The sequence below is a fragment of the Pseudophryne corroboree genome, chromosome 10, assembly GCF_028390025.1.
Source record: "Pseudophryne corroboree isolate aPseCor3 chromosome 10, aPseCor3.hap2, whole genome shotgun sequence".
Classification (NCBI taxonomy): domain Eukaryota; kingdom Metazoa; phylum Chordata; class Amphibia; order Anura; family Myobatrachidae; genus Pseudophryne; species Pseudophryne corroboree.
In genome coordinates this window covers 355,307,403-355,330,675 of record NC_086453.1, presented here as the reverse complement: position 1 = coordinate 355,330,675, position 23,273 = coordinate 355,307,403, and the positions used below count along the sequence as shown (strand labels likewise).

The window sequence follows — 23,273 nt, the reverse complement described above, 5'->3', positions numbered from 1 at the left end:
AGAGGGCACAGAGATGGTTACTCTGCCTCCCCTCCTTCCTATCAACCCTAAGGGGCTATCTGCTTCCAGGTCCAAGAACCCTCACTGTAGGTACCTGCTCCCCAGCACCACCAATGAAACTCACCCTCCCTGGCAACTAGAATGCTAATAAATGGGCAGGGGCAGTGACTGTGGACTCTCCAACTGCCACCTTTCTTTTACCAGGCACCAGTCCATGGCACTCACAAACTCCTATGCCTGTGTAAGCAATGTCTGCCCCCAGGCCTGTTCCCCAGCACCTCCCCCTTCCCACACACAGCTCCACCAGAGAAGGACAGGGCCCTAAGGGGCTACTAACTGCTTGGTCCCAGAACCCTCACAGCAGTTCCCCGCTCTCCATTACCACCAATGTGGACTCCAGGGAATCAAACCCTCCCAGCAACTAGAACAGTTATGAATGGGCCGGGGGACTATGGACTCTCCAGCTGCCCCCTTTCATTTCCCAAGCGCTGGTCCATGGCTGTTCATGCACTCCTGTGCCTGTGTAAATTATGTCTGCCCAGACCTGTACCTCAGGGCCTCCCTCTTCCTGTATGGCTGCTCCACCAGAGGAGGACAGTGTGAAAGGAAGCAGCAGCAGCTGATAATTAGTATGGTCATTGAGGTGAGGTCTCTATACGCCAGGACAGCCGCTCAAAAAGTGGTCTTAGGTCACAACTTGCATGCAGAGCTTTGTAGTCCTACAGCATTGGCAAGTTGGAGTCCCCCCCCCTCCCGAGTGTGTGTGATACAGTGATTGCATGGCTTATATCAGGTATATAACACCAGCCAGTCCTAGGGACTCCTCTCTGCAGCCAGGATAACCCACATTGTGTGTCACTCCTCCCCAGAAAGTTGGTACTCCTCATCTTTAATTGGTCCTAGGTCATGACTGGCATACTGGGCTTTGTAGTACTACAGCAGTTGGGCAGTCAGCGTATCCCACAATACTGTATTTGAGTTGCATGTTAGTTTTCTTGTGTTCCTCTGCATTTACCTAGGGAACGTGTGCTGGATGCACCCTGACGGTTCTGGTTGTCATTTTGCCAACTGTTTATTACTGTGTTTGCACATGGACAACTTTTCCACTGGCTCACTTCTCCACTCTTTTCACTGCTTCATGAACAGACCCCTAAGTTGCTCAAAGATGTGCAAGTACCACAAGACCCAATGATCACAACTGCAGCTTTGTTGCTTCTTGCAGCTTTTTTGTTTTTGTTTTAAAGAGACTTTATTCATAATTAGAAAATGTAACACAACAAATATGTACTTGGAAAACAAGATATACATGTCAAGAACACCAGAACAGATAAAGTATTAACATATTTGGTTAGACAGGTGATAGACCCAAGAATTTGGAGTGCGAGCATAATGTCGCTTACAGTATTTTTCATATTTAAATACATATAGGAAAGAAAGAGAGCGAGAAAGAAATCAGATGGAGGAGCTGTGTTCATGACACGGAAGGTGCCTCCTCTCAGATACAGAGCAGGAACTGGCTGCAGTTAGGGGGAGCTCCAGAGCTCAGCTTCTCCCAGGCCCATCCAGATGAGCTGGCCGAGTGACGTTCTCTGCTCCTCCATTGGACTGATAGCAACAGGTAGTCAGTGGCAGCACTTAGTTACATAGTTACATAGTCAGTGAGGTTGAAAAGAGGCAAAATGCCCATTGGGTTCAACCTCAGCTCCACTGAGTGTGTGTGTGGGGGGGCGGTGTAGTTGGAGAGGTGGTGCTGGGGGGTCTTTAATAAATGTTGGCAGCACTGTGTTTTGTGTGTGCATGTTTTTAAGTGAGGTATGTGTGAGTCTCTGTGTTTTTTTAAGGGAAATTGTGTGGTCAAGTGAAAGAGGCATGTGTGTGTGTGTGTGTGTGTGTGTGTGTGTGTGCGTGTGTAAGTGAGAGGTGTGTGTGAGAGAGAGGTGTGTGTGTAAGTGAGTGAGAGGCATATGTGTGTGTCTAAATGAGGAGTGTGTGTGTTTGTAAGCGAAAGAGGCGTTTATGTGTGTTTAAGTGAAAGAGGCGTTTGCATGTGTTTAAGTGAAAGAGGCATTTGCGTGTGTTTTTACGTGAAGGAGGCGTGTGTGTTTAAGTGAAAGAGGCATGTGTGTGTTTTAATTGAAGGAGACGTGTGTGTTTTAAGTGAAGGAGGCGTGTGTGTGTTTAAGTGAAGGAGGTGTGTATGTGTTTTTAGGTGAAAGAGGCATGTATGTGTTTTTAAGTGAAGGAAGTATGTGTGTTTTTAAGAGAAGGAGGCGTTTGCTTGTGTTTAAGTGAAAGAGGTGTGTGTGTGTGTGTGTGTGTGTGTGTTTTTAAGTGAAGGAAATGTTTGCTTGTGTGTTTAAGTGAAAGAGGCATGTGTGTGTTTTTAAGTGAAGGAGGCGTGTGTGTTTTTAAGTGAAGGAGGCACGTGTTTGTGTGAGTACAAGAGGCATGTGTAATTTAGAGGCGTGTGTGTGTTTTAAGTGAAAGAGGTGTGTGTGTTTTTAAGTGAAGGAGGCATTTGTGTGTGTGTTTAAGTAAAAGAGGCATGTGGGTTGTAAGTGAAAGAGGCTTGTGTGTATTTTTAAGTGACTGAGGAGTTTGTGTGTTTTTTGTATGTATCGGCATACCGCTGCACCAAAGCATCTCCATCGATACCCGCTTGCGGGTGAGGGAGCACTGTAGGTGTGCTATAAAGTTATGCTGGTGTCTGTTTTATTGTGATTACTTATGTGGAGTGCCGTCCACTTTGCTTGTGTATCTTTATTACTTTGGGAAAGGCACCTGAGCACGCTGCTACTGTTCACCCTGAGTGCCGGATAGCTACATATGGTGTATGTGTATATGTAGGGGAGGGCACCAACATTTATCATGCCTCCGGGTGACTGATGCAAACTTACGCCACTGCGGCTAACTGCCAACAAAAGAAAAGTAAAAGTTTGGGTAGTGGGGGTAGAGCACTGTCCTCACACACAGAAAGTTGATAGTTACAAAGAAAATGGGTTCGAGTACCAAAGTGTGAGGTCCAGGGTTCCCAAACCTTTATGTAGGCCCTAAAGGAATTATGTAAAATGCTTGTCAAATACTCCATTTGGCATATGTGTGACTAATTCTATTTGTGATTGCCAGTACAGATAAGGGAATGGCTGACAACAAGCAAAGGCAATTTCATATGTAATTGCAGGCATGTCTGATCAGCTTATTCAGGTGTTTATTGTCTACAGCAGAGGTTCCCAAACACGGTCCTCAAGGCACCCCAACGGTCCTGGTTTTGAATGTATCCAAGCTTGGCCACAGGTGACTTAATTGGCACCTTAGTCAATTTGATTTAACCATCTGTGCTGAGCCATGGATATACCTAAAACCTGGACTGTTGGGATGCCTTGAGGACTGTGTTTAGGAACCTCTGGTCTACAGGATATTTCAATGGTAGCAGAAGGAAAGTAAGGGTTCAGAAGGAAAGACAACAGATGACAGCTGAGCTAGGCTTTCACTGAAATATAGAACTCCTTCACACAGGAGCATTTTAACAGAGGAGGGGTCCCGTGAGCCACTCTGGGTGGGCCCCTTCATCTGCATGGTGTGGTAGTATAACTCAAATAAACATGCCCGCCATCAGGGGGGTGCTGTGGGCACAGATGTCCCGGGCCCAGCCTCTCTAACAGAGAGAAGAGGGTCCAGATCGTTCATGCTTCCCACTGTGATGCTCCGCCCACTTTTCATTACCGAGTTCTGGCATTGTCAAAGGAGGGGGAGAGGATGCTGCAAGCTTCTAATGTAAACATCCCTCCAAAAATGGCCGCTGCCTCAGAGGAGACAGTTATTAAAGATGCTAGAGGAGGCTCCTCTAGTATCTTTAATAACTGTCTCATCTGAGGTGGCGGCCATTTTGGCAGAGACTTTTCAATAGAAGCTTAAGCATACTCTCCCCCCTCCTGTGACAGTGCCAGAACTTGTCATGAAAAGGGGGCAGAGCTACATGAATGGAGGGGGCGGAGCTACAAAGGATCCAGGCTGCTACAGCTCCGGCTAGCCTGTGATAGATAAGTTGAAGGAGAGAGAGCGGGAGAGAGAAAGTGTGTGTGTGTCTGTGTGTGTGTGTGTGTATTTATTTTGTATGTTTTTATATATATATATATATATATATATATATATACACTATTCAAAAAAATAAAGGGAACACTAAAATAACACATCCTAGATCTGAATGAATGAAATATTCTTATTAAAAACTTTGTTCTTTACATAGTTGAAAGTGCTGACAACAAAATCACACAAAAATTATCAATGGAAATCAAATTTATTAACCCATGGAGGTCTGGATTTAGAGTCACCCTCAAAATTAAAGTGGAAAAACACACTACAGGCTGATCCAACTTTGATGTAATTTCCTTAAAATAAGTCAAAATGAGGCTCAGTAGTGTGTGTGGCCTCCACGTGCCTGTATGACCTCCCTACAACCCACACAAGTGGCTCAGGTAGTGCAGCTCATCCAGGATGGCACATCAATACGAGCTGTGGCAAGGTGGTTTGCTGTGTCTGTCAGGGTAGTGTCCAGAGAATGGAGGCGCTACCAGGAGACAGGCCAGTACATCAGGAGACGTGGAGGAGGCCGTAGCAGGGCAGCAACCCAGCAGCAGGACCTCTACCTCCTTCTTTATGCAAGGAGGAACAGGAGGAGCATTGCCAGAGCCCTGCAAAATGACCTCCAGCAAGCCACAAATGTGCATGTGTCTACTCAAACGATCAGAAACAGACTCCATGAGGGTGGTATGAGGGCCCAACGTCCACAGGTGGGGGTTGTGCTTACAGCCCAACACCGTGCAGGACGTTTGGCATTTGCCAGAGAACACCAAGTTTGGCAAATTCGCCACTGGCGCCCTGTGCTCTTCACAGATGAAAGCAGGTTCTCACTGAGCACATGTGACAGAGTCTGGAGACGCCAAGGAGAACATTTTGCTGCCTGCAACATCCTCCAGCATGACCGGTTTGGCAGTGGGTCAGTAATGGTGTGGGGTGGCATTTCTTCGGGGGGCCGCACAGCCCTCCATGTGTTCGCCAGAGGAAGCTTGACTGCTATTAGGTACCGAGATGAGATCCTCAGACCCCTTGTGAGACCATATGCTGGTGCAGTTGGCCCTGGGTTACTCCTAATGCAAGACAATGTTAGACCTCATGTGGCTGGAGTGTGTCAGCAGTTCCTGCAAGATGAAGGCATTGATGCTATGGACAGGCCCGCCCGTTCCCCAGACCTGAATCCAATTGAGCACATCTGGGTCATCATGTCTCGCTCCATCCACCAATGCCACGTTGCACCACAGACTGTCCAGGAGTTTGCGGATGCTTTAGTCCAGGTCTGGGAGGAGATCCCTCAGGAGACCATCCACCACCTCATCAGGAGCATGCCCAGGTGTTGTAGGGAGGTCATACAGGCACGTGGAGGCCACACACACTACTGAGCCTCATTTTGACTTGTTTTGAGGACATTACATCAAAGTTGGATCAGCCTGTATTTATTCCTTCTTTTTTTTTTTTGGGGGGGGGGGGGGGCTGCCTGTTTTGTGAGTCCCGTGCCCCAGAATTTCTGATGGCAGCCCTGCAAATAAATAACCAGAAGATAGTCAGGCAGACAAGTGAACTAAAAAAAATGAAAAGTGAAAGAAAAAAAAATTATCATTGAAAAAAGTTAATGGTCACACAGCAATGGCGAGTAGGCTAGTTTAAATATAAAATTGAAAAATCAATATTATAACTTATTTTATTTCGGGAGATGATCACACTGTCCCATGACAGCTCCTGAGGCTGATAAACCATCATGTGATAACACTGATATCCTGGTTACTGATGAATATAAATAACTCGATCCTGGTGAGTATACTGTACACAGATTTCCTGAGCCAGTCACATACTATATAAAGGGAAGACGTGAGAGTCAGCCAGTCTGTGACACAGTAATACAAGATGGATTCCAGCGCCCATAAATTCTATCCTGTACACGGCTTTGATTCTAGAGAATTACTGGAAACATATTTTTCTAACAAACAAGAAATGGGCTTTTTAGATGATACAATGAAATTTCCAATGGAATGTTTACACCGTGCTTTCAGTGATGGTATGTATATTATACTGACAGTATGTATACTGTACTGACCAACTTACTCTAATGTAGGTGCATGCATGTGTGTAGTTGTTTTAGAGGATTTAGACTTTATTCTCCAGTGGGAGAGGGACTTATGTACTGTACATGACACACATATTCTTGGCACAATGCTGCCTAAAATGCTCGAGCGATATAAATAAATAATAAAGATATGTTATGATGGAAGTATCATATATATTTTTATGTTTATATAAAAGTTAATGGTTATTTTTTTATTGCAAAATTTTTTGAAGTTTGAATATATATTTATAACTTAATAATCAATATATACAATAATATATACAAATATATATATATATATATACATATATATTTGAAAATTAATGGCAAGAATTTTGAACTTTAATTCTATTTATTGGATGAGATAACGCACCACATGTTTAAGAAGTTTGGTAACTGCTCTTATTCAATTATTAATGTCATCCAGGTGCATGAAAGGGAGGGGTTATTCAGAAAAAGAAACATTGGTATACCCCCAGCACACTGGATGACATCAGAAACAGGATTTGATAACTACATTACATGGTGGTAGAAATTTTAGAGATCTCAGTTGCATACATTTGCCCCCAGGCAGCTTCAAGGTGTCTCCAAGTACTGGGAGACTTAATATTAAGTCTAAGTCTGGGGTATGACACCCCACACCCCACAAGGGCCAGACACCCCAGGGCAGCACACCTGTGTGAGATTAATATAGCCTCTGCTTCCTACTATTCATTTACACTTTAACCTTACACTGGTGTGCTGCCTTGGGGTGTCTAGCCCTTTCCAGTGTTTGCGGTTTCACGCCCCAGACTTAGACTTAGTATTAGGTACCCCCAGTACTCGGAGACACCTTGAAGCTGCCCGGGGGCTTCCCATACCTTTGCAAATGTATGCAACTGAGATCTGTAAAATGTCTACTACCATGTACTGTAATTATCTAATCCTGTTGCTAATGTCACTCAGTGTGCTGGGGGGATACCAATGTTTCTAACTCACCACATGTTTTTAGAAGACTAAAGCTAATTGATGTTCTGCTGTATACACGGAATGACACTCTAATCATATAGCAGTAATACAATACTAAACAAAAGATGCAATTTTATTTACTGGGAACCTGTCATTTTCTCTGCTACTTGAAATGCCTGTAAAAAGGATTAATATTACCAACCTTGCTTAGTTATGTAAACATTTTTCTATTAAAGGTGGTTATTTCCACATTCCAAGTATAGTGACTAGTCACTGAATCACAATAAACATTTACGTTACTTTACCCTTTTAAATTCCACTTTGCCCAATAACAACTTTAAACTCAATAAAGCAATTGAGTAAAGAACATGTAACACTGCATCAAGATGGTTTAATCAACAGGTTTAATAAGGTCTTTAAAACTGGTGCATGGCATCCCAGCTGTTGGGATGTCGGCTGTCACATGACCGACAGCAGCATCCTTACATAGTAACATCTCCTATATAATAGCCTTGTGACTCGGTGCCTGGCTTTCTAACGCTGGGCGGAGTCACAGGCACAGATCTGGGTGGCTGGATGCCGGCCAGGAACAGTCCCATCCCTCGGTCCGCCCATCCCCGCCCATTCCCCTCGCCATCTCCGCCCAGTCCCCTCCCCATCTTCGCCCAGTCCATTCTTTCCCTCCTCCCCGTACACACCCTGCACCCTGGTGAGTTGTGACACTGCAGCCGGTGAGTCTTGCCAGACAGTGCGGCTGAGAATGCTGTGGACGAACTCGGCCTGCCGCACCCGCCCCCCTCCCACCCGCGGCACCCACAACCTCCACAATATACGCCCCCCACCCGCCCTGCACGCACATGCCCTGCACCACCCCGCACCCTCCCACTCGCGGCACCCACACCTGCAGCGCCCCTCGCCCACCCGCGGCACTCCCTCCCCCACCCGCGGCAGACGACCCTCCCCCACCCGCGGTACGCCCTCCCCCACCCATTGCACCCACATCTGCAGCACCCCCCGCCCCTCCCCCACCCGCGGCACTCCCGCCCCTTCCCCACCCGCAGCAGACTCCCCTCCCCCACCCGCGGCAGACGCCCGTCCCCCACCCGCGGCACTCTCGCCCCCTCCCCCACCCATTGCACCCAAATCTGCAGTACCCCCCACCCCTCCCCCACCCGCGGCACTCCCGCCCCTCCCCCACCCGCGGCAGACGCCCCTCCCCCACCCGATGCACTCTCGCCCCATCCCCCACCCATTGCACCCACACCTGAAGCACCCCCTCCCCCACCCGCGGCATCCCCCGCCCCTCCCCCACCCGTGGCACCCACAACACCCACCACATCTGTCCTCCACCCACGGTACACGCCCCTCCCCCACCCGCACCACTCCCGCCCCCTCCACCACCCGTAGCACCCTCAAACCCCGGCACCCCCCGCCCCTCCCCCACCAGCGGCACCCCCCCCCTTCTCCCGCCCCCATACCCACCTCTCCACCCGCTACACCCTCCACCCCACCCCCACCCCCACCCACGGCTCCCCCACCTGTGGCACCCACAGTATCCACCACATCCGCCCCCAACTTCGCCACTACCACACCCTCCCCCACCTGTACCACCCACACCCGCAGCACCCCCCGCCCCTCCCCCACCCGCGACACTCGCTCCCCCACCCGCAGCACCCCCACCCCTTCCCCACATCTATCCCCCACCCCGGCTCACGCTCCTCCCCCACCCCAGGCACTCCCACCTCCTCCCCCACCCGTATAACCCACAACCCGCAAAACCCCAGCCCCTCCCCCACCTGCAGCACCCCCGCACCTCCCCCACTCCCATCTCTCCCCCCCACTACACCCCACTACACCCCTGCACCCTCCACCCCACCCGCCCCTACCCCACCCCCATACCCACCTCTCCCCCCCGCACCTCCCCCACCCACGACACCCACAGCATCCACCACATCTGCCCCTTACTAGCACCACACGCCCACCCGCTGCACTCCCTCCCCCACCCTTAGCACCCCCTACCCCACCCGCACCACCCCCGCACCTCCCCCACCCTGCTACACCCCCGCACCATACACCCCACCCGCCCCTCTCCAACCCGCGGCACCCACAGCATCCACCACATCAGCACCCAACCGCGGCACACGCCCCTCCCCCGTGCGCTGCACTCCTGCCCACCCCTAGCACCCCCCTCTACACCCCCGCACCCTCCATCGCCCCGCGCCACCCCGCACCCTCCCACCGGCGGCACCAACACCTTTAGCACCCCCCGCCCCTCCCCCAGCCGCGGCACTCCCGCCTCACTCCCGCACCCTCCCCCACCTGTTGCACCCCCGCACCTCCCCCACCCGCGCCACCCACAGTATCCACCACATCCGCGGCATCCACCACATCCGCCTCGCGTCCCCTACCCCACCCGTAGCACCCACACCCGCAGCACCCCCCGTCCCTCCCCCATCCACGGCACTCCCGCCCGCAGCACCCCCCGCCCCTTCCCCACCCGCATCACCCAACACATCTGGCCCCCACCCCTACCCGTATTACCCACAACCCGCAAAACCCCCGCCCCTCCCCCACCCGCGGCACACCCGTACCTCCCCTACCCCCATACCCACTTCTCCCCCCGCTACACCCCCGCACCCTCCACCCCACCCTCCCCCAACCCACCTCCATACCCACTTCTTCCCCCCCTCACTCTCCACCCCACCCGCACCTCCCCAACCTGCGGCACCCAAAGCGTCTACCACATCCGCCCCCCACCTGCGGAACACATCCCTCCGCCACCCGTAGCACCCACACCTGCAGCACCCGCCACCCCTCCCCCACCCACGGCACCCCCATACCCACCTCTCCCCCCCGCTACACCCCCACACCCTCCACCCCACCCACCCCAACCCGTGGCACCAACAGCATCCACCACATCTGCCCCCCACCCGCGGCACACGCCCCCCATCCACAACATCCCCCTCCCACCCGCTGCACTCCCGCCCCCTCCCCCAACCGTAGCACCTACACCCGCAGCACCCTCCGCCCCTTCCCCTGCCCACAGTGCATCCGGACCCCCACCACGCCCCCGCAGCCACCACTCCCCCAACCCCAGCCCCTCGGCCCCCTCCCCCACCCACATCATCTATAGACACCTTCCCCCATTCGTGGACCTACCACACCTCCCCCACCCGCAGCACCTCTGGACCATCTCCCACAGCACCTCCGGACCCCATCCACGGCTCCCCTGCACCCACCCCTCCTCCACCCGCAGCACTTCTAGAACCCAACCTCACCCCCCCTGCAACCCCACCTCCCCAAACACACTCCCACTACATCGCCCCTCTCCCACGCACACCACCTCCAGACCCCCTCCTTCATCCACAGCCCCCCCACACCCACCCCTCCCCCACCAACAGCATCTACACTCCCCTTCCACACCCACACCTCCCCCACCCGCACCCCCTCCCCCATCCGCGCCCCCTCCATATCTACCCCTCACACACCCACAGCACCTCTGCACCCTTTCCGCCATCCGTGCTACTGCACCCACCCCTCCACCACCCGCAACACCTCTGGACCCCCTCCCGCACCCACACCTCCACCACACGTAGCACCTCGGACACCATTCTCAGCCGCTACAAGTGATTCCCTAAATCAGGGTGATCAGCGGCATGGATAGGCACCTCCACCTCACTGAACCCACCCCCTTTCCAAACACCCCACACACACACTGAACTTCTGTGAGTATATATGCCACCAGTGGACATTGGATTAATTAAAAAAAGTTAAACTGTGGCCATTATGTGTCTAAGCGACACTGCTTCTGTGCCAATTGTGTATAAGTGGCGCTGCTACCTGTGGGCACTGTGTGTATACGTGGCTCTGCTACCAGTGGCCATTGTGTGTATAAATGACACTGCTACCTGTCTCCATTGTGTGTATAAGTGGTGCTGATACCTGTGGCCATTGTGTGTATAAGTGACACTGCTACCAGTGGCCATTGTGTGTATAAGCGGTGCTGCTAAAAGTGGCCATTGTGTGTATAAGTGGTGCTGCTACCTGTGGCCATTGTATGTATAAGCGGCTCAGCTAGCTGTGGCCACTGTGTGTATAAGCGCCTCTGTTACCTATGGGAATTGTGTGTAGAAGTGGCACTGCTACCGGGGGCTATTGTGTGTATAAGCAACACTGCTACCTGTGGTCATTGTGTATATAAACTGCTTTGCTACCTGTGGGCACGTTGTGTATAAACGTCTCTGTTACCTGTGGGCACGTTGTGTATAAACGTCTCTGTTACCTGTGGGCACTGTGTGTATAAGCGGCTCTGCTACCTGTGGGCACTGTGTGTATAAGCGTCTCTGCTACCTGTGGGCGCTGTGTGCATAAGCGGCTCTGCTACCTGTGGGCACTGTGTGTATAAGCGGCTCTGCTGCCTGTGGGCGCTGTGTGTATAAGCGGCTCTGCTACCATTGGGTATTGTGTGTATAAGCTGCCCTGCTACCTGTGGCCACTGTGTGGATACGTGGCTCTGATACCTGTGGCCACTGTGTGTATAAGCTGCGCTGCTACCTGTGGGCGCTGTGTGTATAAGCTGCGCTGCTACCTGTGGGCGCTGTGTGTATAAGCGGCTCTGCTACCTGTGGGTATTGTGTGTATAAGCGGCTCTGCTACCTGTGATTATTGTGTGTATAAGCTGGCCTGCTACCTCTGGCCACTGTGTGGATACGTGGCTCCGTTACCTGTGGCCATTGTGTGTATAAGCAGGTCAGCTACCTGTGTCCATTGTGTGCATATGCGGCTCTGATACCTGTGGCCACTGTGTGTATAAGCTGCGCTACATACACTAGCAGTATATACTACACTATGTTATTCATTGTGCCCTGCGGACACTCTTCACGCCCTCACAAAGGGCTATGTCCCCTTGACAATTGCATGCCTTTCCCCCTTGCAATATTTACCCAATAGCAGAAACTTTTGTGAAGGTAATACTCCATATAATAACAATTATAGCACAGCTGAAGCCCGTGCAGGGTTTAACAGGTCAGGGTTTAACAGGTCGTAGCCTCTTGCAACGCTATTTTCTGTCTAACACCTTCCCTCTCTTTTATCCTCTCCCTACCACCCTGCCTCTCCCTATCTTTTACCCATCGCACCGCGTTTTTCTGTACATTCCCTTTCTCCACCCCTACACCGGTCTACCTTTTCTCAACCGGAACCCATTTCTTTATGCCCTCTATACTGCCCTGCATTTCTGGTTCTGTTATCTACCGGCCTGCGTATGTTCAAAGGCGTGCAGGGGTTAATGGGGCGTAGCCCCTAACGACGGTGTGAAGAGCGCCCGTAGGGCGCGATGAATCACCTAGTAGTAACATAGGTAATGAGGTTGAAAAAAGACAAGTTGTCCATTGAGTTCAACCTGTGCAAATTACCCTACACTATTCCGGATGTAACCATAGGTTTAACCATACTGACTCAAGTGTTGACAACTATAATGCATATTTTTACTAAGTACATTCATTTTAAATGCTATATCCTTGATATCTTTTTCAGCTAGAAATGTATCTAATCCATTTTTAAACATATTGATTGAGTCCACCTTTATTACCTTCTCTGGCAGAGATTTCCAAATCCTTACTGTGAAGAACCCGCTCCTTCGTTGGGTATGAAATTTTCTCTCCTCTAAACTCAGAGGGTGTCCACATGTCCTGTGAAGAGATCTCTCATTAAACAAATCGCCTAATAGCTCCATGTATTGTCCCCTTATATATTTATAAATATTAATAATGTCTCCTCTTAGACGCCTCCTTTCAAGTGTAAACATATATCACCTATTAAGCATTTCCTCATAATCCAGTGCCTCTAACCCCTTTATTAATTTTGTAGCTCGCCTCTGAACCCTTTCAAGCTCTAAGATATATTTTATATAGTGAGGTGCCCAGAACTGTACACAGTATTCAAGGTGTGGCCGTACCAATGATTCTCATCCCTGGTCTCAATTCCCCGTTTTATGCATGCTAACACCATTTTTACCTTTGTTGCTGCAGATTGATTTTGGATGCAGTTGTTAAGTCTATTATCAATGAGCACCCCAAAATCTTTTTCTATTATGGTTTTGGCTATATTTTCCCCATTTAATTTGTACAGTAGGTAGGATGTTTATTTTTAGTCCTGAAGTGCATAACTTTACATTTTTATATATTGAACCTTATTCTCCACTTAGCAGCCCAAACTTACGGTTTAAATAAGTCGTTCTGAAGAGACTCAACATCCACATCAGAATTAATTACCCTACACAGTTTAGCATTATCTGCAAAAATTGACAGTGTGCTTTCCAGACCTTCTCTTAGGTCATTATTAAATATATTGAACAGTAGTGGCCAGAGTACTGACCCTTGTGGTATTCCACTGAATACAGTGGCCCATTTGGAAAACATCCCATTAACCACCACTTGCTGTTCCTTGTTATCCAGACAGTTACTTACCCAAGTTCAAATAGTGTTTCCTAACCAAGCTCACTTAGTTGGAAAATCAGTCTCCTGTGAGGCACTGTGTAGGAGGCTTTTGCAAAATCTAAATAGATCACATCCACTGCATTTCCCTGGTCAAGATTATCGCATTGAAGATTCTGACATTGGAGGGGGTAAGAATTTTTATCCTCCCCTTCCTTTACTCTAACCCTCTGGGGTTGGTGGCTAGGGCCTACCCTTGGAGGGTTGACTAGGGCTAAACACCCCCCTAGTGACTAACCATAACCCCCTGTGACAAAACCCTAAAGCAAACAGATACTTATTATTAGTATTATTATTATTATTCAATTTTATTTATAAGGCGCCACATGTGTTTTGCAGCGCCTTTTCATTACCGAGTTCAGGCACTGTCACAGGAGGTGGAGAGGATGCTGCAAGCATCTATTGTAAATGTCCCTCCAAAAATGTCCGCCGCCTCGGAGGAGACAGTTATTAAAGATAATAGTGGAGGCTCCTCTGCTACACTAGTGATATATTACCCTGTGCCCCAATTATTGCTTAATCTTCTTTTCTTGCTCCACTTTGATGCTATATACAAGATCAGCTTTTAGGACAAAATATGGAGTGTGTGTAGGCAATTTTTCCCATGCCATAAACTTCTATAACACTAGACATGACATTCCCAATAACAGCATCATTTTGCTGATCCCGGGTAAAACTCCTCAGGTCTATGTCAGCTAGCAGAATATCCCAATCCAGACTGGGGACATCCTCATTCACAAGTAGTAAGTCAGATGTTCCTTCTCAAATAGGACTGGCCTTGCTTTCCCACTCTTCTTTCTTTTACAAGGTAGGGCTTAGAAGACTTTACATTGGCTTTGTCTCTGGTTCCTTTATTAGCTCATTAAATCCTGGTAAATTGTGTCGCAATATGAGAGGATAGGGGAGCTGAGAAACCACCTCATAAGTGCTCCCCTTTGTGCACACTGGAGAAGTTTTCTGTGGACCCATGGATGCAATGTACTTCAACTTACCATGGCACCTTTTCCAGTGGCCTGGGCCACAGCCACTGAGATCAGGGTCAGCTCACTCTCTGAGTCTATAATAGCTGGGAGTTCTCAGCCATTTAGAAACACAGTTTTCACATTAATGGGGGTCTGAAATTCAGGGGTACCGTTGTGCAAAAAGCGGGATATGCAGTGCCCTTATTGGCAACCACACTTCCCAGGCTCTATTTTTATGAGGCAGTCCCACCTTATATGACCTGGCTCTCCACATTCATAACAAATGACCGTGGAATCTCCAGAGCTTTTTCCTTGAGGAGTGTGACATACGGGGACACAGGCCACTGGGGTGCAATCTTAACTAGTCATTCCCTGGTTTAATTTCTGACATATTTTGTCATACTGTATTTCCAGAGGTCTCTTCTAAATACTGAGGATCAGCATGTATGACATAGTGGACTTATACACTGCTCAATTACCAACAAGGACATCTTTTTGTATGGGCTCAATGGGCTCTTGCCCAAAGATAGAAAAAAAGGCATTTGTTTCCCCCAGCACCCTGAATGATAACCGTAACCAGATATAAATTCCACATGATAATAGAATTCAGAGATCTTCGTTACACATATTTGCGCAAATGTGTGAATAAGCCCCAAAGCCGCATCAAGGCGTCTCTGTATATTTGGGGTCCCTAGCGCTATATCTAGGTGCAGGGTGTGGCACCCCAAAACACCAGCATAAGCCAGAAAGCCCAGTGTAGCATACCAGTGAAAAAACTATAGTGTTAATAAATTAGTATTTAAGAAGCCGAAGCTATAGAGAAAGTGATACAAAAATGAAATGCAATTAAAATAGAGAAATAGTGTTAAAAAATTAATAAGTGAAAAGTGTTAATAGAATGTAAGGGTATGCCACACTAAGGCCATCCAGCTCAGCCAGTCCAGAGGCACCACACCTCACACCTCCATTACCCCAATCTGGGTCTAAGATTAACCAGCAAGGAGCCACATGATAATGGCTCCTTACTACAATATGTCTAAGCTAAGAGCTACCTACCTTGGAGCAACCCCATAATGCTCCATGTGGCAGGGCCTGCACCTCCTCCTAATGCAGGAACCTCTCTGCCTCTCACAACAAACATATATATTGGTAGATGCTCAATTAGCTTAGTGCTATCATTCAGGTGCTCGAAAGGGAGGGGTATTTCTAAGCAAGAAAAAAAGCCATTTGTTTCCCCCAGCACCCTGAATGATAACCGTAACCAGATTTAAATTCCACATAATAATAGAATTCAGAGATCTTCGTTACACATATTTGCGCAAATGTGTGAATAAGCCCCAAAGCCGCATCAAGGCGTCTCTGTATATTTGGGGTCCCTAACGCTATATCTAGGTGCAGGGTGTGGCACCCCAAAACTTTTTTCTTGCTTAGAAATACCCCTCCCTTTCGAGCACCTGAATGATATCACTAAGCTAATTGAGCATCTACCAATATATATGTCTTGCCCAAAGATCCCAGGAGTATAAGGGCCCTAGGACGATAGCTGAGGGTCCCTTCTTAACAGTGGTACCAGATTTTAGAAAATTGGCACTGGGGATCCGGAGACATCTGACCTCAAAGCAGTGGTCGCCGTCAAAGCCTGTTAATTGCTCTTCCCAGCCATACATCTCGAATTATATCTGACTTAGAGTTTTTCTGATGGCATTCTCTAAAAGCTGGGACTCTCCCCTTTTGGTGGACTCTGTCAGTTTGTCTCTACTATGCCCAGAACCAGAGATATCAGCCTTCCAGCAGCTGGTCCCTGCTCCAGCTCCACACGCCTGGTATGCAGTTTTATATTTTCGTTGGTGGATTGCTCTGGCTCCTGAAGTCTGATCCCCAAGTCCCCAAAACCTTATGAAAGGTGGGACTCTCTAGTGTTTTATCCAATACAAAGCTAAGAAATCTATTTTCAGTTACTTGAGATATCTGCAGTCAAGTAAGCTGCTCTCCCACCGGAAAATGATGAATATTATGCCCACTCCAATATCCACCCCTACCCTACATATTAAACACCCCTACCACCCTGGAAGTCATGTACTAGGGCCCCTTTTCAGTCCAATGCCCCATTCTACAGTTTAGCGTTCTCCCTACCACCCCATCTTCCACCATTTGTGCAGTATAGGAGTAATTAGCAGAAATTACTGCTCCAGGTCCTACATGCTGAGCGGAAGATAGAACACCCCCGCTGGACATCAAAGCTGCCACTGATAGCATCCTCCACCCCTACTGCTGGAGGATGGGTATGGGCCCAGTGCATTGCTGTGCCCAGGGGCCTACACTGCTGTTAAGACAGCCCTGATTTACACCATCTCTACAGTCTGAGCAGCAGTGCGTTCTTCTGTCTGGGGTCAAATCCACCCCTGTCTGGCTAGTTCTGCCACCTGCTTCTGAGTTGGGACACCTGGTAATAGTGCCCATTCGTGGAAGCGCTGTGCTTTACCAGAAAGAGTAAGATCTGACCGCACCAGAATAGTATTTTAACCATGTCATATTTCTAAGCATATGCTTTCTGAGCCTCACTGGTAATATATTGGCAAAGTTATAAGCCCAAGTATCAACTAGACACTTTGGGGGTCATTCAGACCCGATCACTGCTGTGCGCTTTCACACAGCAGCGATCGGTCTGAAGTGTGCATGCGTCGGTGCCGCAGTGCGCCGGTGCATGGCTGACAGCCGACGGCTTTTGTAGCCTAGCGATCGTCTCTGCCTGATTGACAGGCAGAGGTGTTCGCTGGGCAGGAGGGGGCAGGAAGGCAGCATTAAGCTGCCATTTAGGGGGAATGGTCTGGCCAACACAGGTGTGACTGGACCATTGGGGGGCGGGCCGCAGCGGCTGCGTGAATTCACACACAGCTGCTGCGACCCAGGCAGCGACAAGTAGCTCCCGGTCAGCACGCAGGAGCTGTGCTGGTCGGGAGCTACTCATGAAGTAAAAAAGCATCGCTGCTGTGCAATGCTTTTGTACTTCTGTGCGAGGGGTTGGGCCTGACATGCGGGGTGGACTAGCCCTGTGCTGGGCATCCCCCTGCATATCAGTGTGCCTAATCGTAGCCCTGAAAAATTTTGCAGGGCAGCGATCAGGTCTGAATTAGGTCCTATAAGCGCTGTTTCACCCTTTAAGTGCTGTGCCACAATCAATGGGCACAATATTGTTGTGCCCATTGATTGGGTCACTAAATGTAACATCTGCTCCTCTGTCTGTTGATCTGAAGCTAGAAAATGTACTACAGTGCAAAAAAGTTGCTTTATGTTTGCAGTGGGAGGAGTATACACAAACTTTGGTATTTTTGAATATTAAGCTAATATTCACAAATAGCTTTTTAGTACTGCACACAAAAACAAAACACTGGATTTTTTTCTTTTCAGCATTATATAAGTTAAACAGAAGATAGAAAAAAATTGTGGTTTTTCCTATTCAGCAGTGCAGTGTTTAATATTTGTGCTCTGCTCTGTTCACTTATCAGGTGCATTTGATTACCCAGCAGCCAAACTTAGCTTTCGAATCGCAGACAGCATTTGAATTTATGAGAAAGGTAAAAAAAACAAGCAACTGTTTAACTTTACAGTGGCAAGGTAAAATAATATAGCTCAGATCAGGGCCGGATTAAGCCTTGAGGTGGCCTAGGGCACTTAAGACAGGGGGGCCCTGGTGAAGGGGGAGGGTGTATATTAGATTGTGCATACCTCTCAACATGACCCGTTCTGGGAGGGGCAAAATTCTCTCTACCTGGACCTCCCTTTTAATATATGATTGGCATCACATGTGTTGAACTATTTCATTGATAAAAAAGATATTTCAACAAAAGTGATAACAATCATAATTAAGAAGAAAGTCCAGGTAGAGAGCATTTTGTCCCTCCTGGAATGGGAGGTATGGATTGTGTATATTAAATATAAACCATTGGTGTATATTAGATTTAAACTAATAGTTTAATAAGGCCTGGGTACTGTTTATATCTCCTCCTAATAGAGATACAAATATTTTATAATGTTTTCCTGTAGTGGAAAAAAGACAGTTTAAAAAACCTTAAAGTACACATAAAAAAAATCTATAATTTATCTTGCAAAATGCAGTAGCAGCAGCCTCTGTACTACTAACACACTGGGACAGGACTCAGGAGGATTCTCTGTGTGTCTCTCTCTAGACGTGAATGCTCTCATTAGATAACAGGTTACAAAGGACCCTGACACCCAGGTGGGAGGAGGAGAATCTGGGATCCCTGGGTCACTTACAGCTCTCTCCCCTCTGCTCTATCTCTCCTCTGGTCAGGTAGCTTCCTCAGTATCTTATGAAACCTGTCTCTGCCTGCAATGTATGCTGCCCTGCTCACATCCTGATAGCCTGGTTCTTGTGCTGCACAAGATAGAGAGCTAGTGATGTTAGTGTGCTCTGGCTGGGGGGCCCCTTGACAGAGGGGTCCCGGGGTACAGTATGCCCTGCACCCCCCCTTAATCTGGCTATGCCTCAGATTACTCAGTGCTTTACTATGACTACGGAAAACGTGGAATATTTAACTTTAAATTAGAGCTGAGCAGGTTCAGTTTTACTCGGTTTTATCTGGATTTTTCTGATTGGCTATCCAAAACACGTGACATCCGTGAGCCAATAAGATGCCATTTTGATATCCGAGTAAATCCGAGTAAAACCGAACTTGAACCAAATCCGCTCATCTCTACTTTAACCACTTAACTGATTATTTTTTAACTGATTTTTTTTCCCCAAAAAACTGCTCCGAAATTCATTTTGAAAGCCGGCACAGCTTCCAGGTAAACAGGGGGACTTGGGGGGGTTCATTTACACTTCCCCATCAGCTGCTATTATCAGCAGCCGCTGGAAGAGGGGTCCTGCTGTGCTGACCGCTCAGCAGTGATTGGCAGCACAGTAATCAGTAGGTGAGAGTGCGGAGAGGTAGAGGGACCTGCCAGTCCCACTGACAGCAGCAGTGGAGGGAAGTTTTCCTTCCCTGCCGCTGCTAGTACTGTTTATCTGACTGGTTGCATCTTGTGCAACCAGGTCAGATAAAGCACTTGTCGGCATGGTTGCATCTGATGCGAAAATGACAGGCAAGTGATTAAATACTGTGCCACGTCAGAGGTGTATGGCTATTGTGCGGTTACTCAATATAGCAACATTTTTCTCGTACAGGCCACCAAATGTAAAATGGGTAATGGACTTGTGAGGCAGGTCTTCCGGTTAAAACACATTCATTTTCAGTTTTCATAAGCAGTCCTATAATGGCTCAACTAGGACTTTAAACTTTGGCAAAGCCAACTTTGCCATGATGAGGGAAGCTTTAAGGGACATTGAATGGGAGATTCTATTTCAAGAAGAAAATACTACGGAGAAATGGGAGGTAATAAAATCACTGCTTGTTAAAAATACTCACAAATTTATTCCCACAAGCAGCACAAAAGGGATTAAAAATCCCAAACCAATGTGGTTTAACAAAAAGATAAAGGTACTAGTGGGCAAAAAAAGTCGAGCATTCAAAAAATACAAATCTGAAGGGAATGTGGAGTCATTTCAGCATTATATGTATTGTAACAAAATATGCAAAAAAAAATTAGAGCGGCTAAGGTAGAAACTGAAAAACTAGTAGCAAAGGAAAGCAAAACAAATCCCAATATTTTTAAATACATCATCAGCAAGAGATTAAAGAAGGAGAGTATAGGCCCTTTAAAAGATAAGTTGGGGGTCTTAATCAGAAATGATAATGACATTGCGAACAAACTAAATGAGTTTTTTTCAATGGTATTTACCAGAGAAGACCAAATGCAGGGTCTAACACACAATCTCAACAAAAATAATGTCCCACTGCTAAATGCTTATATAAGTGAGGAGGTAGTCCGTGACCGATTAAAAAAATTAAAATGTAATAAGTCACCTTGTCCCGATGGAATTCACCCAAGGGTTCTTATGGAGATTCATTCTGAACCAGCAAGACCACTATTTTTGATTTTCAAAGATTCAGTTATATCAGGTATGGTTCTCAAGAACTGGCATATAGCGGAGGTGGTGCCAATATTCAAAAAGGGAAGTAAAGCCGAATCGGGTAATTATAGACCAATTAGTCTTACATCTATAGTGGCGAAAGTATTGGAAGGTATTCTAAGAGATAGTATTCAGAAGTTCCTTGATGACAATAAGATCATTAAAAGGAACCAACATGGATTTGTAAAAGGACAGATCATGTCAAACCAACTTACTTGGCTTTTATGAAACAGTAAGTGCGAACATTGATCAGGGTAAGGAGGTGGATATAATCTTTTTAGACTTTGCAAAAGCTTTCGACACAGTACCGCACATGCGACTTATCTATGAGCTACAGGAAATAGGGCTAGGTAGCACAATATGCACTTGGGTCAGAAATTGGTTAGATAATAGGGAGCAACGTGTTGTGGTTAATGGTTCATTTTCAAATTGGACTGAAGTGCTAAGTGGTGTACCACAAGGGTCTGTACTTAGACCACTATTGTTTAACATTTTCTTTAATGACCTAACAGTAGGTCTAGAGAGCATGGTGTCAAGCTTTTCAGATGATACAAAATTGTGTAAGGTTTTAAATACGGAGGGGGATGCCGAGTCTCTTCAGTGTGACTTAGTGAAACTAGACGCATGGGCAGCTAAATGGAGAATGAGATGTAAGGTAATGCATTGAGGTAGCAAGAACAAAACAATACCTACATACTAAATGGGGTAATGTTAGGGGATTCTGTACTGGAAAAAGACTTGGGTGTTCACATAGATAGCAAATTAAGTAGCAGTACCCAAAGTAGGATTGCAGCAAGGATGGCTAATAAGATATTAGCATGCATAAAATGGGGAATTGATGCAAGGGACAAGAGTGTTATACTACCATTATATAAATCACTAGTGAGGCCACACCTTGAATACTGTGTACAATTTTGGGCACCATACTTCAAAAAGGATATCATGGAGCTTGAAAAGGTTCAGAGGCAGGTGACCAAACTAATTAAGGGAATGCAGAATCTGGAATACGAGGAAAGGCTTGCAAAGCTAGGCATGTTTACACTGGAAAAGAGGAGACTAAGAGGGGACATGATCAACATTTACAAATATGTAATGGGACAATACACAGAGCATGCACGGGACCTGTTTTTGATAAGATCAGCTCAGAGGACACGTGGGCACTCGCTTAGGTTAGAGGAGAGGAGATTCCGCAGAATGCGGCAAAAGGGTTTTTCACAGTAAGAACAATACGTGTTTGGAATTCCTTGCCTGAGGAAGTAGTAATGGCAGACTCAGTCAACACCTTTAAGAATGGGTTAGATAAATTCCTAATGGATAAGGATATTCTGGGTTATGGTGCTTAGTCACGCACTATAGTTATTAAAACAAAACGGCTGTCACTAAAACAAAACGGCTGACATCAGCATGAGGCAAAATTAGTCCTAAAATGAAACTGCATAGGAGACCATTAATAGGTTGAACTTGATGGACAATTGTCTTTTTTCAACTTTAGATACTATGTTACTATGTTACTATGTTTACTGGCATCAGACACTGTGCAAAGAATACTCAGGCTTGGGCCTGGTCACAATGGTACATACAGAAAATAAACCAACAAACATAAAAAGTACTAGCACTCCTTGTGCTCAGCAGTCTGCCATGCTCTCCTAGCACAGCCAATGTCATCAGTCCCTGGCACCTGGGCCGCCATCAAGGTGGTACTGTGGGTATACCTGTCCTGGGCCTGGCCACTCTGACAGAAAGTGGAGGTCAGGCCCGCCATCAGGGGGGTGCTGCGGGTACAGATGTCCCGGGCCCGGCCTCTCTAACAGAGAGGAGAGGGCCCGGGATGCTCATGCCGCCGTCTGCCCGCCGCGATGCTCCGCCCACTTTTCATTACCGAGTTCTGGCATTGTCAAAGGAGGGGGAGAGGATGCTGCAAGCTTATATTGTAAACATCCCTCCAAAAATGTCCGCCGCCTCAGAGGAGACAATTATTAAAGATACTAGAGAAGGCTCCTCTAGTATGTTTAATAATTGTCTCCTCTGAGGCGGCGGCCATTTTGGCAGAACTTTTCAATAGAAGCTTGCAGCATACTGTCCCCCTCCTGTGACAGTGCCAGATTTTGTCATGATAAGGGAGAGGAGCTACATGAATGGAGGAGCAGAGCTACACAGGACCAGGCTGCTACAGCTTCGGCCAGCCCGTGATAGGTAAGAGAGTGAGTGGGAGAGAGAAAGTGTGTGTGTATGTGTATATGTTTTTATTTTTTTATGCTTTTTGTTTTTAAATGTGTATATATATATATATATATATATATAAATTATTATTATTATTATTATTATTATTTGTATGTTTTTTTTGGGGGGGCTGCCTATTTTGTGAGTCCTGTGCGCCATAATTTCTGATGGCAGCCCTGATGGAGGGCCCGGGCCACTCATAATGCCTGCCGCTGCTGCTGTTGCCGGCTCCATTGCCAGTTCTCCATGGTAGGCACAGTCCCATCTCTCCCAGACTCATCTGCACTGCAGGGATCCGGGGAAGTGGGCACTGGTGATGCTGGTGCTCGGGGAATGGCCTGGCACAATCACAACATGATTACACTGCTAGAGTGCGGAGTATAGGGATTACACAATGGCCCTCATTCCGAGTTGATCGCTCGCTACGGATTTTTGAAGCGCAGCGATTATGGCAGAAC

General features: G+C 47.6%; 1 protein-coding gene across 1 annotated transcript in view; it reads left to right on the top strand.

Moving 5' to 3' along the window:
- Positions 1 to 5,920: 5,920 nt before the first annotated feature.
- LOC134965640 (indolethylamine N-methyltransferase-like) overlaps positions 5,921 to 23,273 on the top strand; it is a 38,959-nt gene continuing 21,606 nt past the window's right edge. The window contains exon 1 of the mRNA XM_063941975.1: positions 5,921 to 6,109. Within this exon, the coding sequence (XP_063798045.1) occupies positions 5,959 to 6,109 (151 nt within the window). The 5' untranslated portion in view covers positions 5,921 to 5,958. The remainder of the gene's footprint in view (positions 6,110 to 23,273) is intronic.